Source organism: Etheostoma spectabile, chromosome 17 (assembly GCF_008692095.1).
Source record: "Etheostoma spectabile isolate EspeVRDwgs_2016 chromosome 17, UIUC_Espe_1.0, whole genome shotgun sequence".
Lineage (NCBI taxonomy): Eukaryota > Metazoa > Chordata > Actinopteri > Perciformes > Percidae > Etheostoma > Etheostoma spectabile.
The window spans coordinates 14659134-14674957 of record NC_045749.1 but is presented as its reverse complement, the minus strand read 5'-3'; the positions used below and the strand labels follow the sequence as shown (position 1 = coordinate 14674957).

The window sequence follows — 15824 nt, the reverse complement described above, 5'->3', positions numbered from 1 at the left end:
ACAAATACCTCTGTGCAAATGTGCTGTGCTGAAAATATTTGCAAGGTCCCTTAACATTGCAGGTAATATTTCAGTGGTGATCCTCAGGAAAGTTTCAGTAATGCATTTGCAGTGAATTAGTCAAACTAGACACGGTCTAAATGAGGATGTTAGAGATGACAAATCACTTATGATTAGAGCATTAGCCAGATGAAGAAATACATAAATGATGATTGAGTAAAAAATGATCACAGCAATATTGTGCTTGTGTGTTTGGAGAGAATGAAATATTCATTTGTTTTTTGTTTGTTTATGTCAAGTTGGGAATGTGCTAGTGGTGGTCCTTTGAGACCCCAGCACTGAATGGAGCACAGGGAGACCAATAAGAAATTACATAGTGTTTCATCTCTGCGTTAGACAAACCCCGGCCTCTTTTTCTTCACTCTCATTTATTTGTTTGTGTAATATAATCCATTTGTGTTTGTATGTCTGTGTGTGTGTGTGTGATGGTGATGAGGCGCTATGGGGCATATTCTTAGCTATCTAGCTACTAGACCAAGAAAAGTAGTCATAGTCAACTTTATAAATAGTCATCTTTGCCTTAGAGCAAGACCAATGTAAATTAACCTGGTGGAGCATTCAATGTGCTCACCAGAGTTCATCAAGTAACATCATCCTGTTTGCTTAAGTGAGCATGCTCTCCGTCTCATAGGGACAGTCTTCGCAGCATTAGCAGGCCAAATAAAAAGCTACTACCGTAAGCACCATAATATGCCTCAAATGCCCTTAGCAAGAGGGAGTTTTATTAGCAATGTTGTGATGTTTCATACCTCACCAACAGGTTGTACACAAAGACATAGATTGCAATATTGGAGGATTTCAGTCTTTTCATTAGGATATTGTTATTATTGTGACTTTGTGATAAACAGTGTGTGTGTGTGTGTGGGGGGGGGGTGTAGTTTTCTGAAACCACTCACTGAGAATGAGAGAATGACCTTAGAAACATATCACCAAGATGGTAAAGGACGTCTTCTCTAGACGTTAGGTTGCATTTGGTGTTTACCATCTTAATACTGCCTTAATTTATCAATCTGTGTGTATACAAAACAGCTCTTGTGATTTTCATACCTTTAATTAGTCCTACCTAAAGTTGCATGCATGCAATTGCCTCAGGGATGCGTCCTGGAAGACTGTTTGAAATTAGCAGGAGGGCGATTGCCTGATAGTTTCCATCTGGTCACTAAAGCAGACATTTGAGGGTTTATTTCCTCAACAACAGTGGCAAAAAATAGATAAATTAATTTGGCAGAAACCAGATTTACAGATAAGAGTATTACATGTCCACAGCACAACACTGATGAACATATACAACAAAAGCACACCATGTAGATTACCCCCTCACAGAATTGTGTTTACGCATGTGGCACAGAAAGCACAGATTTGCATAACGTACAGCCCTGTAAAGAGGCTGTTATTGTACATTGCCGGTGTAAAGCCAATGATGAATTGGAGAGAGGCAATCACTTGACTTTGCCAAAGCTGGAATATGACACAAGTAGACCAGCTACTTAACATTATGGCTGCAACATTAATGACTAGTGCAATTGTATATTTCCCCAGAGAGACACAGAGGTTCAAATGATAAAATTGTCTTTCTACTCATTAGGTTTATAATGTATATCTAGTTTGTGCCCTCATTTTTTTATAATTAATTAATCCTGAATGACATAATGAGCATTTTCACTTGTAATGATGCTTTTGCAGGTTTTTTGTCCTTAGTATTATTGTTAGTGGTATAAATGTTTGAAATAGTAATGCATATCATGTGTTAGTGCTTGATCCTGTAAATTCAACTAGTTCTAACTGGTTATCCAAATCTATGGTTTGCCAGTAGTGTATTTACAGGCATGATTATGTGAATTTCATATCTGCTGAGGAACACGACAACTTAAGGTAGATCACCACAGCACTGAGCAGAAACCTATTTCTGGACTTATTATTTAAATCCAGCAGTGGAAGTCATTCTCTATTTGTGTTGTCTCTCCTGGATTCCGGGCGGTGGCGTGGGACACAAACGCACCATTGATTCCAACCCTATCCACCAGTGCATAAAGTTTCCCAGAAAATAGTGTGTAATGTATACGTAGTCATCCATTTTTATAGTACGTATAGTCTCAATGGTCACATTAGCAGCTTCATTGCTGTGACTGCTCTGTCGGTCTCTCCATCAAAATATTTTTCAGGCTTTGCTGGATTTCTTATTACAAACCCTAGTCTCCCTCTGTTCTCTCTCAACAGATACACCCTGCCTGTGGGCAAACAAGGACGGTTGTGTATGATTGAAATAGCTGCAGATAATGGCACAGCTCAGCATCTCGAGGAGTATGTGTCACACCCTGTGTCAGAGGTAACCTAACCTGCCTGCATTCAAATCAAACCTTGGTCACAATCACTGTATGACATTTGCATTTTTAACCCATAATCATGTCTTTGTATCATCTTCCTTTTACAGGACAGTTTGCCTTACACATAATAACATGCTAATTTAACAGTAATATAATTTGCAATGGATGACTTAAGCATCCATGAGTAAACAATCAAAGGAAATACATCAGATAAAAGGTATTACATGCAGCATGTTTTCACAGAAACCACTGCTGTTTTTCATGAATGTTAAATAATATTAAAACTATGTAGACCCATCAAAGTTATGTTTTTACCCAGTCCTTATTCTGGGAAAAAATATTTGTTATTCTATTCACTTTAGCACTTTATTGTCTGACTTTTGTGGAATCAAGTGAATTTGAGGTTCTACCAACTTGCAATATATTTTGTTCTTTTTAGTGTAAATGAAGTGGGTGTTCAGACAGAAAACAGCCCTGCGGTGGGCGGTGTTGCTTTAGGTACTTGTGAGACATAAAATAATCATGAAAATAACATTTAAAGCATCTAGGAATTATAGCTTGAGTAATACATCTGTGACTTTGAAGACTTAGCAAAACAATGCACAGGCAGTTTATGATATTACGAGTAAGGATTTTACTTCTCTGGAAAGTTTTATCTACTCTATCTATCGTTATTCGTGTTTTGTGTATCGTGTTATTTTGTATTGGTTGGCTTCTGTGAGCTAAAACACCTGCAGTAGCTGCTGTCTGTAGATATCCAGGTAAAATGTAGATTGTATGATAATTTATTTTTGCCTTTAATGACTTACAGGACTCATGACAGCAACACCATAAGGACATTAAGTGTCTGTTATCAAAAGCCACCCAACCACACTGTTTAAAAAAACAAAAACGAAAAAAACAGCAGTTGCTTTGTGAATGAATGACAGGCGCTTCCATTAAAAACATGAGCACCTATAACATTATCTGCCAAGAATATCACACTTGGCAAATATTATCTTTAATGGCAGGCATGGAAGTAGCACTAAGCTAATTCTTACTTGTTAATCACAGGCCGTTCTTTTCACTTTGGCTCATTAATTTGATTAACAACACCTATATGTGTTATTAAATTAATAATTTGTATTTTTCCCTTTGAAAGACGCAGGAGAGGGGCTCAACCTTCCCACAGGCTCTACATGCCTCCACCTTGTCCAATGTGATTTATGGTCTTCTAATTTGAGATGCCAAGATGCTTCTTTTCTTTTCCTTCTTTGTTGTTAATAACACATTCATTACACAAGGATCTTTGCTAGTATATATTACACGTTGGTTTCTCATTTATTTTTTATAATATTATTATATATACACTAATGTATACTATGATTCATAGTTATACTGGTTGCATGGGTTTTTATTTTAGTTAGTGCTCAACACCAATGAAATTTTAATTTAATTAATTCATTAAAATTGTATAAAGCAGAAAGCACACGTTTGAAACAGCACTAAAAGAAGCTACAAGCAGTTATTTAGGGTCGGAACTTCTGATGGATTAAAAGCAATGCTCTATACATGGCCTTGCTGTAGATGTTAGAGAGGTCATGAAGTTAGCTATTGCAACTTGGCAATTCAGACTGGAAGCCACCATGCAGCAGAGAGAGGAGATCATAATATTTTTAAATTCTGTCATAAATCTCACAGACTGCAAGTGTAAGGGTTCAAGACCTGGAAGAATATGAAGATATTGATGTTGCTTGGAAATTCTTACTGCCAATTTTTTAACTAAGGTCAACTTGTGTTTATAAAGAAGGCTTTTAGTGCTCAATTGCAATTAACTGAACAACATTTTTTTGCCTGGTGACACTTATGTTTTTTAGTGTGACCAAGTTACTCACATACACTGGCACCACATAATGCATAATACCAGTACTACTACCTAGAAATACAATAGTGAAATGGGGGCCACATTGACTTGTCTTGCCCTCAAATTGAACTCAAAACGTAGCACACGGCGCTCATGAACTCAGTGCTGCGAGCCCACTTACAAAGTCATAAATATTACATCGGTCTGTTGAATGGACTCTTCTCATAAACATGGCAAACACACTTGAAGGCACCATAAAGTCGTTCCATATCAGCTCTTCATCATCATGCAGCTCCAGTGGCTCATAGCTGGTTGTATCACACAAAATACAGTTAAGCTCATTGTAAAAGTGTCTAGCCACAGCTGCATATTTTATTTGAATCTTCAGCTTTGTTAAATATAGTTTTAGGGCTCTTAACTTTGTGGCGAGATTACATAAACATTCCTATGGACCCCTGTCAGCCGTGTGTTTTTATAGGCTTTCAAATATGCAGCAGTAATGTTGATGATCTGAGCCTTGAAGACACACATAAGTAAGATTATTTCTGATTATTTGTGATTTTGTATTAAGTATTTATTTATTATTAAGTGATTATTTCTGACATACAGCCTTCCTTAACTACACAACCATTTCTGTCAGATACAGAACCTAAATGACATGAAAGGCCTGCATTGTTAAAGTAAGGTATTACATGCAATGACCCTTTGTATGAAACGCAGTAATTATATCTGCCATGACCAGATTTGATATAATACAAATAGCCAGGTAAGAAGTCCAAACAAGGACAGTGCAACATCTTCCAGAGATGTTGTGAAAATAAAAAAGCAAGTGTTTTTTTTTGGTTATTGCTTCTATATGGTTGGAAACTATTAAACAATATGTTCTAATGTATTGTCATGTGAACAGGAAAGAGTCTTTGTTTCTACTGAACGCAATTTTGAAAGTGCTCAAGTAATAGTGGCAGGGGCGCCTGGTTCGCTCACCTGGTTGAACGTGCTCCCCATGTACAGGGGCTCATTCATTGCCGCAGCGGCCCTTTGCTTCATGTCATTCCCCCTCTCTCTACCCCCTTTCCTGTCTTCAGCTCTCTAATCTAAGAAGAGTTTATCTAATAAGGCCTAAATTGCCCAAACAACATCTTTAAAAGAAAAGAAAAAATTAGAGTGGCTGGGTCAGTATTTATAATCTTATTATAATAGAAATTAGTGTAAGGATGAACTGCAAAATCTAAAGGGAAGACATTGATTCTATTTACCATAAAAATCACTTTAACTTAGGGGAGTTTTATTTTGAAATCCACTGACACCATGTTACATAATATGCAAGAATGTGTAATGAAGCTGTGATAAATGATGATTTGTCTTTCATAAATTAATCATCATGCATGGTGTGATTGCGAACCTGTTATGTAAACTTTCTAAATAGAAATTAGTATTCAATATACATTTGAACATCCGGAGGTCATGGCTGGTAATGAAATATATGTAATTTAGTGCTAATATGAGACCGTCTTATGCTGCATTTCTTTTTGTGCAGAGCAGAGACAATTATGCCTTACTTGTTAAATTGACCGTTATGGTACAATAAGCTGCAAGTTCACAGAATGTATCTACATTAATTCTACCCAATTACCTTGCACATCAAAGAGAGATTGCTAGATATTCTACCTCTCTCATTTTATCAAAATGTGTTTTATCATATGATTTTAGAAGGTCTGAAAACATAAATTATTATAACTTTAGTTCCTTGTCTAGGTCACACTAAACCTGGAGAGCTGGAGAGTAACGGACGCTGATAGTGTTAATCTTTCATGTTGATCTTAATATATAGTAAGGTCCTTTTAATGTAATAATAATGTTAATATATTTACACATGCTGATATGCATAGCCTGTTTTTAGCGGCACAGCTCATATTTAAAGGGAGACATATTTTGTAAGATTAAGTGTGATTTACTAAACGATAACACTGATCACTGGCTTTCCCCCATTTTTTGCAGGGAACCTTTGGACCCATATTTCTTGGGGATGTTTCGTCCCACTGGGAGATGCATGACGGGCATGCAAAGGGAGCGAGGAGATTCATTGGATGTATCAGGGAACTTCAGGTCAACTTAAATGAGATTTACCTGGTGGGCGAGGCAGTGAATGGCAGAAACATCAAGAATTGTGACCCCCCTGTCTGCCAGCACCTTCCCTGTCGTAACGGAGGAACTTGTGTCAGGTACTAGGTCACCTTTTACACTAATGTAAAATTACTGAACCACCTCTGAACTTAGAAGCTATTAAGGATATAAAATACACCTCTCTAATGCATTTTCCTTATGATGCATAATATGCAAGAAATCACCCCAGAAATGAGGTGAACTGCAGCTAAGTTAAACTAGTGTTACATACTTGCACGTGCCAAAAAAAAAGAAAGGAATGTTTACTCAAGATGCTATAAACAACAAAGGTCATAAAATAATGTAGTATGAGTGGCTGATTCATTACATGTTGTTGCAGTGTTACCCCATGTGACTCAGTAGGAAGCCAAAGTGTTTCCGTTGTAAGAATATGTATTTCAGTTTAAATTGTTTTCCCAATTACTAAAAACATGAATGGAGCTGTAGCTGTGCAATGGGAGCTTGGAACACACCCTAACCCAGTCAACCAGATAGTGGAATGACAAGTTTCTCAAAGTAGTCAAGTAGTCAAACTTATCTTATCTTTATTGGACAAATTTGAATGTAGGCCTACTGTGCACTGTGAAGTATCGGACTGGGAAAGTGGAAACAGCATTAATAAATGTTATTGTTAATTGTATAAATGGTGAAAATGTGGTACAGAAAAATAACCAAATTGCCAAAATGTCCTACAGCAGTTACTGTTAAAACACATTAACAATGGCCCACCCACATGACTACTTGTTTGTGAAAACTGCGGAAGAGACAGAAATTTCTTTTAGAAGTTTGCAGAGCAAAAACAGAGCTAATACTAGAGTGAACATTGCATTCATTAGGTGGACGCAACAAATGAGTGCTTCAAGAAATCTATTTATCAATATATAGGGATCGTTAAATAGATTCTTTGTTTACCCAGAAGGAAATTAAGGTGTCCAATCGGTCTGTCGCGATAGTCAATAAGTCAAATAATCGCACGATAAAAAAAATGAGCTCGATAATTTTTCGGGCCGCGATAGTTTCCATTTGCATGCTTATTTGTTTTACCTCTCTCTCTCTCTTTCTTTCTTTCTTTCTTTCTTTCTTTCTTTCTATCTCTCTCTCTCTCTCTCTCTCTCTCTCTCTACCAAAGACACTGGATGACCACTCTCGGTTCCGTAGTGTAACGAGGAGTGAACCCTCTGGTCAGTCGCATGTCTTTGTGTGGGGAGGCGGGAGTCCTGGGGGAGAGAGAGAAAGAGAGAGAGACAGAAGAAATGCAAGGCGCCGTCAAAAAAAAAAAAAAAAAGAAAGTATATCAGCGATCCCCCGTGTTACTCTGCGTCCTGTTTTCTCCCTTTCATTTCAAAGCACACAGTTGACAACCTGCCGGTGCAGGCGGTGGAGACAGGCTCGGACATAAGCGCCACGGGCTGCTGTGGACTTGTCAGTCTCGCAAGCGTTCTCAGGAAAGTGGCTGCATGTGTCCGACAATGCACAGAACATTAACCGGTACAAGCCTGCAGCTGTCCGCTGTCAGTGTGTCAGAGGCTCCCGGACGGTGAACTGAGACTCCATTACCTGTTTGTCGGTCAACGGTTAATGAACGGTTATTTAATTTAATTGTGCTTTCTTTTGGAAGGCTGGCTGACAAACTATTACTGTACAAACATTTACTCGCCATGTGGCAGATAGCCACATTTTTAAAATGTCTTCCAGTTCCAGTGTTAAATATTCTCTAGAAATAATAGTTTATTGATTTTTGAAAAGGTGTACCTTCATTATTATGCCATTATCATTATTTTAGATGAAAATGGTCTCAGAATGACAACATTATCATTTATCGCAATAATTTCTGGGACAATTTATCGCCCAGCAAAATTTGTCATCGTGACAGGCCTAGTGTCCAATAGCTTATACATAACATACTGTACATACACATAGACATACAGACATATAACATCCACAAACACATATATTGTACAAAAATGCAAAGGAAGATATCACTAGTCTTTTGCTTATAGTAATTATAGATTGTAGCATGTTTAAAGGAGCAGTGTGGGAAAAAATGCAGAAAGGTGCAATGGTATCATAGTGCAAGAGAGAGTCCCCTTGCCAATACAAATTCTATATTTATTCAGTGACAACAGGCTACACAATATATCAATATCTCACTGTTATTTATTTGTATATGTCACTATTGTTACATGTCTGATTATACAACATACGACTGATTGCTGACACAAACCAACTTAAAAGATAATTACAGCAATAATTTTTTTTTGTCCCTCAAGCGGTAAAGAAAATCCATTGTTGCACATTAAATTAATTTTAGATTGTTTGATGCCATGTTAAACATTAAATATTCTTGTTCATATCACATAGTTTCTTTATATTGGAAATTAAATTATTAAGTTCAACTTCTAAAATAAAGTTTGGCAGAGGAATATTTACTTCCTAACAATGATTTGTAGTCTTTCCTTCCTCTACTGATTTTACCGAGAAATATGTAATGTAACGCACGGTCAGTTATTTAAACGTTCAAAAGGCTAAAATGATAGTAAGAGAGATTCTTGACAACTTTCTTGAGTTGCTGTCTGAGTAAGCTGGTAATGTCCTGTTCCTTCCCACTTCTTTCTAAAAAATAAATACAGTATTTTCCTTGTTAATGCAATCCATGGGCAAAATGTAGTCCCTTCTGATAAGATGTGAGAATCCGTTTTCCCTTCATCTGTATTTAGTACAGCTCATCAGACTGTCATCACACCCCACTTACTAGCAATTCAGTCTGTCTTTTTAAGTATGCATTAACTACATATGATGCTCTTTCACCTGAGGTAATCCAGAAAATAGCTGCTCTAAATGTCTTTTTCATTGTGTTATGACACTGTCAATTAACAGTTGCTTTTATTAAACAGGAAATAAAAAGAGGCACCATGAATATTGGAATATGAATAGCTCTAAGAATACCAATTAAGAGCTGGTGGCATTGTGCTCACATTGGCTTGTCATGCTGCAAAAGAGTGGACCTTGCAATTATCTGTGTGATGAATACGCGTTAATGCAGTATCCTCTTGAACTTCACAGCATGCAGGGGTCATCAGGAGTGCACAAAGTTCTCTTCATTCTGTTAGTTGCCCTGGAATGCACTGCCACAATGTAGTAGGAGGACAATATTGGGGGCTGTGTTTTGGTAAATTGACTAGATAGTCTCCCTGTTTCACTTCCTGCCTGGTTGTCCAATGCGGTTCCACGGCAGTTCGTGAAATGGTCTATTGATCCGTGCACACATACACGTTTATGTCGTTTTTTTGTGGTGGTGAGAACGAATTTTAATCATGGTGCTCAGCACATAACGGGAAGCATCTATACGGACAACGGAGAATAGACACCTCACACGCCTGGACACAATCCGCGGCCTCCTGGGTATTAAAAGTTGAAGACCTTGTCTGATACATTCACCAACTTGTATTTTAAGGATTTTCAATAGTTAATAACGATTAGCACGAAAGATGTGCTTGATATGTATTATATTTAAACAGCATTTTTTATAAACAAGCATTCATTTGAATTCATGTTTCTGGCCACCTGATGACGTAACTCCAACATTAACTTTCCTTTGAGTTTTTTTTTGGTCTCTACCAACTCCTGATGAAAATCTGCTAAACGCTTGACTATGTTCCCTAACTAGTTGTTTATTTTGTCTATCTGCTGTTTAAGATAGACAGATAGTGTATAGTTGATGAGAATGGTGAGAGTGAACCAAAAGATTACATTTACAGGTCCTTAAACAAAACAGTTAGCTTAAAGACTGAAGGGAACTGCAGAGTTTGGTATTTCTCTGTGGGTTTGTCACTACGATTGACAGCTTTCACACAAATAGATAGTCCTGATTCATAGTTAATGTAACAATATTGATTATAGCGGCTTTAAAGTTTTTAGTGTGACCTCTTTTTATCTTCTAATTGAAGTAAAAAAAAAAAAAGAACAGATTGAGACACAGATCACATAAATAGATCCACATTTTTACTGAGTGGAGCAGCCTTTCTCAACCAGGGTGCCATAGCACCCTGTGGTGCCGTCTGGCTTTGTCTGGGGTGCCTGTAAATCAGAGAATGTGATCAGAGCAGGGAGTATTTCAGATGAAGTGCAGAGCAGATTTTTAAAAAGTTGGAGTGTTACCTGATTTTTGCACCATCTCACTCCAATTTTGCTCCAGTTACCCCCACACCATGAGTTAACAGAAGACTGGGGTGACTTTAGCTTTTACATATCTTTAAAGGGTGGACTGACTGAAAAAAGGAAAGAGGTTGAGTATAGGATGGACATATGCTCTCTCTCACTCACTCTCACACACACACAAACACACACACACACACACACACACACACACACACATACACACACACACACACACACACACATTATATAAATCATGTAGAGAATACTATTTCTTGCTAATTGGCTGCAGTAGAGACAGTGCCTTGCTTGTTCTGTTATGGTCCAGTTTTGGCAGCACACATACCGTCACTTAAGACACTTCCAGTGTTCTTCACAAGAAAAATAAAACCAAATGTATCTTCATCAGAGTTCCAGCTATACTTGTTTCAAATAACCTGAAAAATAACTCAAGGTCCAAGAAACAATTATTTTAATTCACCATGAGAAGCAAAAATAGCTTACCATCTTGTGCGATTCCAGTCCCTCAAGAATATTTCTGGAGAAAACTTGCTCATTACAGGACTTATTGCGTTTGTGTCTTTTAATTTTGGAGGACGAGTACATTCAAAAGCACCATTCAATTATTTTTAGACATTTAGATATGTTCTTGTTTAAGAAAGAGTTTCTGTGTAACCTTTACTTCCTACAAGTTGCTGATAATAATAATATAGTTTATGTATTAAAATTACAGGGGGCAAATCTCACATGACTGTAAAAACATACAGGAACAGGAAATGTTCTGCTTTTGATTTTTTTTTTTGACCAGTCCTCTGACTCCATAGTACAACTAACTACAGTACAACAGAACAGGCCAGTGAATTTCTTATTCTGATGTTATTCTGATGTCTTTGGACAATGTGTGTCCATGAACATGTTGCACTTCCTTGACAGTACTGAAAAGTAATAATCAGGATTATTTTCTGTATGAGGCTTCTTTTAAACACTCAGGTAGGGTTATTTATTATTTTTCTCATTGTCAACCAATTTCGGTGAAAAGACCAAAAGCTTTAGTCAGTCCAACAACTTTCAGACTTCTCTACCCTGTCTGCGGCACTCAGCTCCAAGGCCATTGGTTTCTAGTGAAGACGTACATCTTCAAAAAGGGGTCATACTTATATAATTTTACTATTAAAAATGCCTCCAAAATTTTACTATCAAAAATGCCTCCAAAATTTCCTTAAACAGCTGGCCACTGTAGTTCTCAGCAAGTGTGACTCAACAGGAGTGCATTTGTCAGAGGAGTATTTTCAGCTGCAGGCAGTTACACATTTGTTGCTGCAGGGACTATTTGCATTTCGGATTGACTCAAAATAATGGTAATGAAGAAACCAAGTACAACAATGAGCCTTACTTTATTGTGAAGATTATCTGGGATAAAACAAGAGCATGTGTTACAGTTATTGAAGCAGAACTCTGTATCTCACAGGTTGGTGTTCTGGTAACCAGCTTTATAAGATTTGACTGAATAAGGGTTCTAGAATAGCACATCTGATTGTTTATTTGAAAGTGTGATTGGGAGGTGTATACTGTAGATTGTTTGTTTTAGAGCACTTTGCGGTCATGCTTCACCGTGTCTGGGTTCTAATTCGAAATAATGACCTTGTCGCTCTATTTTATCCCTTACGTAGATGGGATGCAAATTATTTCAAGCAGACCCTTGTCCTGCATAATGTAAATCGGCCTGCAAGCTTTAGCCACCCATTTACTGTAGCTATCGCTGTCGAAAGTTTGTTGCTTGTAGAGTTGTTGAGGCTTTTCGGTTGAAAACTATCCAGTATGACCTGCCTTTGGCAGGAGGTTTCTCTGCATCACCCATATGCTTGGCCAGCAAGTGGTATTTGAGACTCGACATAATCCGGCGGTAACTTAATTCACATTTACAGTACAGGCAACTAAATTTAGGCTTTTCAAGAGAACCATCTGGAGGGGCTTTGAAATTGAACTTACCATTCAAAAGACCCTTTTGTTTATCCATTCCTGCTCAAGGAGGTTTATTTCTGCTGGCCATCCACAACATCACTGCTGCATCACTTCCTGATTTCCCAATCTACGGTGCGGCCCGAGGCCCAAATCACAAAACCCAAATGTGTTAATTGGCCTGTAAAAACATTAGTGGCGTTAAAAGGAAATTGTGTTAATTTAATGTAATCATCAGTAGACATTCAGTATAGCCACGTATATCTGCAGAAACTAAATCTCCAGTCTGCAACATAAGTATGTAAATTAGACATAAGGCACAAAATAGTTTTGTGTGCGTGTCATCTGCAGGTGTTTTTTGTAGATACTATTGTGATCTCCAGTGAAAGGAATCTATTCTCTACAGTGAGGTGTTAGTCATCTCCACAGCACTCTAGAAAAAAACATTGTTATTCTATTCATTCAGCAAAAGCCAGTCTTCAGTGTGCACACCACTTTTCACTTAATAGCTGTATTTGCTTTCACACCAATGTTTGTCTCTCATGTCGGTGATGGTGTGTGCTATTTTTTTTTTGTCTCCTTCCACCTTTTAAACACTCTTTCAATTTTGGTTCCAACAACGATACAGCTTTACATGCTGCCTTGTTTTTTTATTTCATTTTTCTTTTTAAAGATTATTTGTTGGGCAATTTAGGCCTTTATTTTCATAGCACAGCTGAAGACATGAAAAGGGAGAGAGAGGGTGAATGACATGCAGCAAAGGGCTGCAGGTTATATTCAAACCCGCGGCCACTGCATTGAGGAATCAACTGCTGTATATGCTGCCTTATTTTATTTTATTGTGAATGCTATGCGTGTTTCTAAACCTATTAATCTAACCTAAGCTAAGTCATCTACATACAACAAAAAGACACTTTTAAATATACTCAACTCATGCCGTCTCACTGAAAGTTTCACTCCTCATCCAAACTGGCTCAGCGAGATTGTGAGGAGAGCCGGCAATAACAACAACAACAACAACAACAACAACAACAACGGATTTGCTAGCAACAGGTCACGGAGAAGGCCTAGAGGTAAACGGGCAGGCATCAGAAACAGGCTGGTGAAGAGGGCACACCACACACCACTGCCCAGCAGCCAACAAGCTGACATCCAGTCATTGGAAAACAAGCTGGACAAGCTCAAAGCCAGAATTAAATACCAGAGGGACAGCAACATCATCTGCCTTACTGAGACATGGCTGATACCCACAATACCAGACCATGCAATTCAACCAGCAGATCTCCTCTCAGCTCACCACATGGACAGAACGAGAGAGTCCAGAAAGTCGAGGGGAGGTGGAGTATGTCTCATGGTGAAAAATTGCTGGTGTGACAGCAGGAACGTCCATCATCTCACACATTCCTGCTCACTCAACCTTGAGCTCCCGATAATCAAATGCCGCCCATTTTACCTTCCTTGGGAGTTTACCGCAGTTATCATCAGTGCAGTTTATATCCCACCACAAGCAAACTGAACTATATGAGGCTCTCGTTAACCAGCTGGCTGACCATCAGGATACAGCCATCATCTCAGACGGGGATTTTAACAGTACTAACCTGAAGAGTCAGACCTGACCTTTGGCAGCACATCCCATGCCCCACCAGAGGAAAGAACCCTGGATCACTGTTACCCACCCTTCAAGGAAGGCTACAAAACAAATTCTCTCCTTCCGTTCTACAAATCTGACCATGCTGCAATTTTTCCTTATGCCAAATTATAAACAACGGCTAAAGCAGAAAGCCCAAGTGCAAAGGGAGGTGACACTCTGGACTGACCAATCAGAGGCCGCCTTACAGGACACTCTGCACGACACAGACTGGGATGTGTTAAAGTGCAGCGCTGACGATATCAACATGTTTACCGTCTTTTATGGCATTTATTGTGTTGTATATTACTATTTTTATGGATTTTATTGTTAATTGTTGATAGTATTGTTTTTTATTGAGATGGAACAGGTACACAATGAATTTCACTGCACATTGTACTGTGTTTGATTGTGAATGTGACAAAAAAAAAATGTTTTACATTTATCCTGATGACCTTGCTGGTGTGTTAGTGAGAGAGAAGACCGGTTATAGTGCTACAAATCAGCTTGCAGTCTAAGTAGTGGGGAGGTTTTTTGTTAACCCTCATGTTGTCCTTGGGTCTAATTTGACCCGTTTTCATTTATATATATTTTTTGTCACAAAAAATGGCCCGTCGAAATAAGCGCTGAATAGGTCAACATTAAAAATATCAAAGAACTTTGTAAAAAACATCAAAAAGCACCCACAACATTGGAAAAGTAAAAAAAAACAATGGAAAATGTGATAATAATGTTGAAAAAAAAAGTGACCAAAAAATTCTTTTTTGTCATGGTCGACGGGAAAACAACACAAGAGTTAACAGAAATAAAATTCTGAAACTCTCACCCTGGTTGAATTGACAGGTGATTCTTACTCAAGTCTGAAACAAATAAATGTTATCATCATTCGTCTGAACCTGTGTAAGTGAGGAATTGAAGTAAAAAAAAAATTCTGAGACAGACGTAAATCAGGTTATTAAAGGACAGTATTCTGTAAGGTATGTAAAGGTTTCTTTTTCAGGAGGTTAGAAATGTAAAATAACCTTGAATAAATACACTGGCACATTTGAAGTGTTGAGTTTAAACATGTGAATATACTTTAACAGTGTTACAGAAAAGCACAGCTTTCTGTAGAGTGCAGTGTGTTCTAAGTTGGACTGTAGAAATATCTGATCCCTTGAGAAAAGTTCCCTCATGCTTTTGTGCCTCCTTTCTATAAGGATTTCATTTCAAGTATCATCTAAAGTATGCTTTTCCATGGCAGTTTGTTTCAAAGGACTCTGTTGTGGAGACTCAACAGACATCACCCTTCTTCACCGCCAAAGAAATGTTTGCAAGGGTGCCTGGAAGAGGTCAGGGAAATAACCAAACAGCCGTCTGCTAAAACAGGAGCCTATGTGTGTTGGTTGAATGCCATGTGGAAATTCCACTTCATCCCTCTGTTCATATTGAAATTCAGGTGACAAATAATTGAGTGAGGTAACAGTTGTTTTCCAAATGATTTTTCCTCAGGAATCACATTGTCTCTAGTATAACGGTGTCCAATTGGCTGTTTACAATACTGGAAAGCAAGAGACGTTTCTGTGACAAAGCAGTTCTTCTCTAAAAATATTATCTAATAAACCCAGTGGTCCTTTTTATTTTAACAATGAAGTAGGCTAAATGCTTTTATCCCGAGAACTGAAGACTGCAATAGCAGCAGAGCCTAATCAAG

The 15824-nt window shown here is 38.0% G+C and overlaps 1 protein-coding gene across 3 annotated transcripts in view; it reads left to right on the top strand.

Annotated features, from left to right (window-relative positions):
• Window positions 1-15824, top strand: part of eys (eyes shut homolog) — a 175281-nt gene that overhangs the window by 139785 nt on the left and 19672 nt on the right. For all 3 annotated transcript variants that reach the window (XM_032540683.1, XM_032540682.1, XM_032540685.1), the window contains 2 exons: window positions 2278-2386; window positions 6226-6449. In XM_032540683.1, coding sequence (XP_032396574.1) covers window positions 2278-2386; window positions 6226-6449 — 333 coding nt within the window. The remainder of the gene's footprint in view (window positions 1-2277; window positions 2387-6225; window positions 6450-15824) is intronic.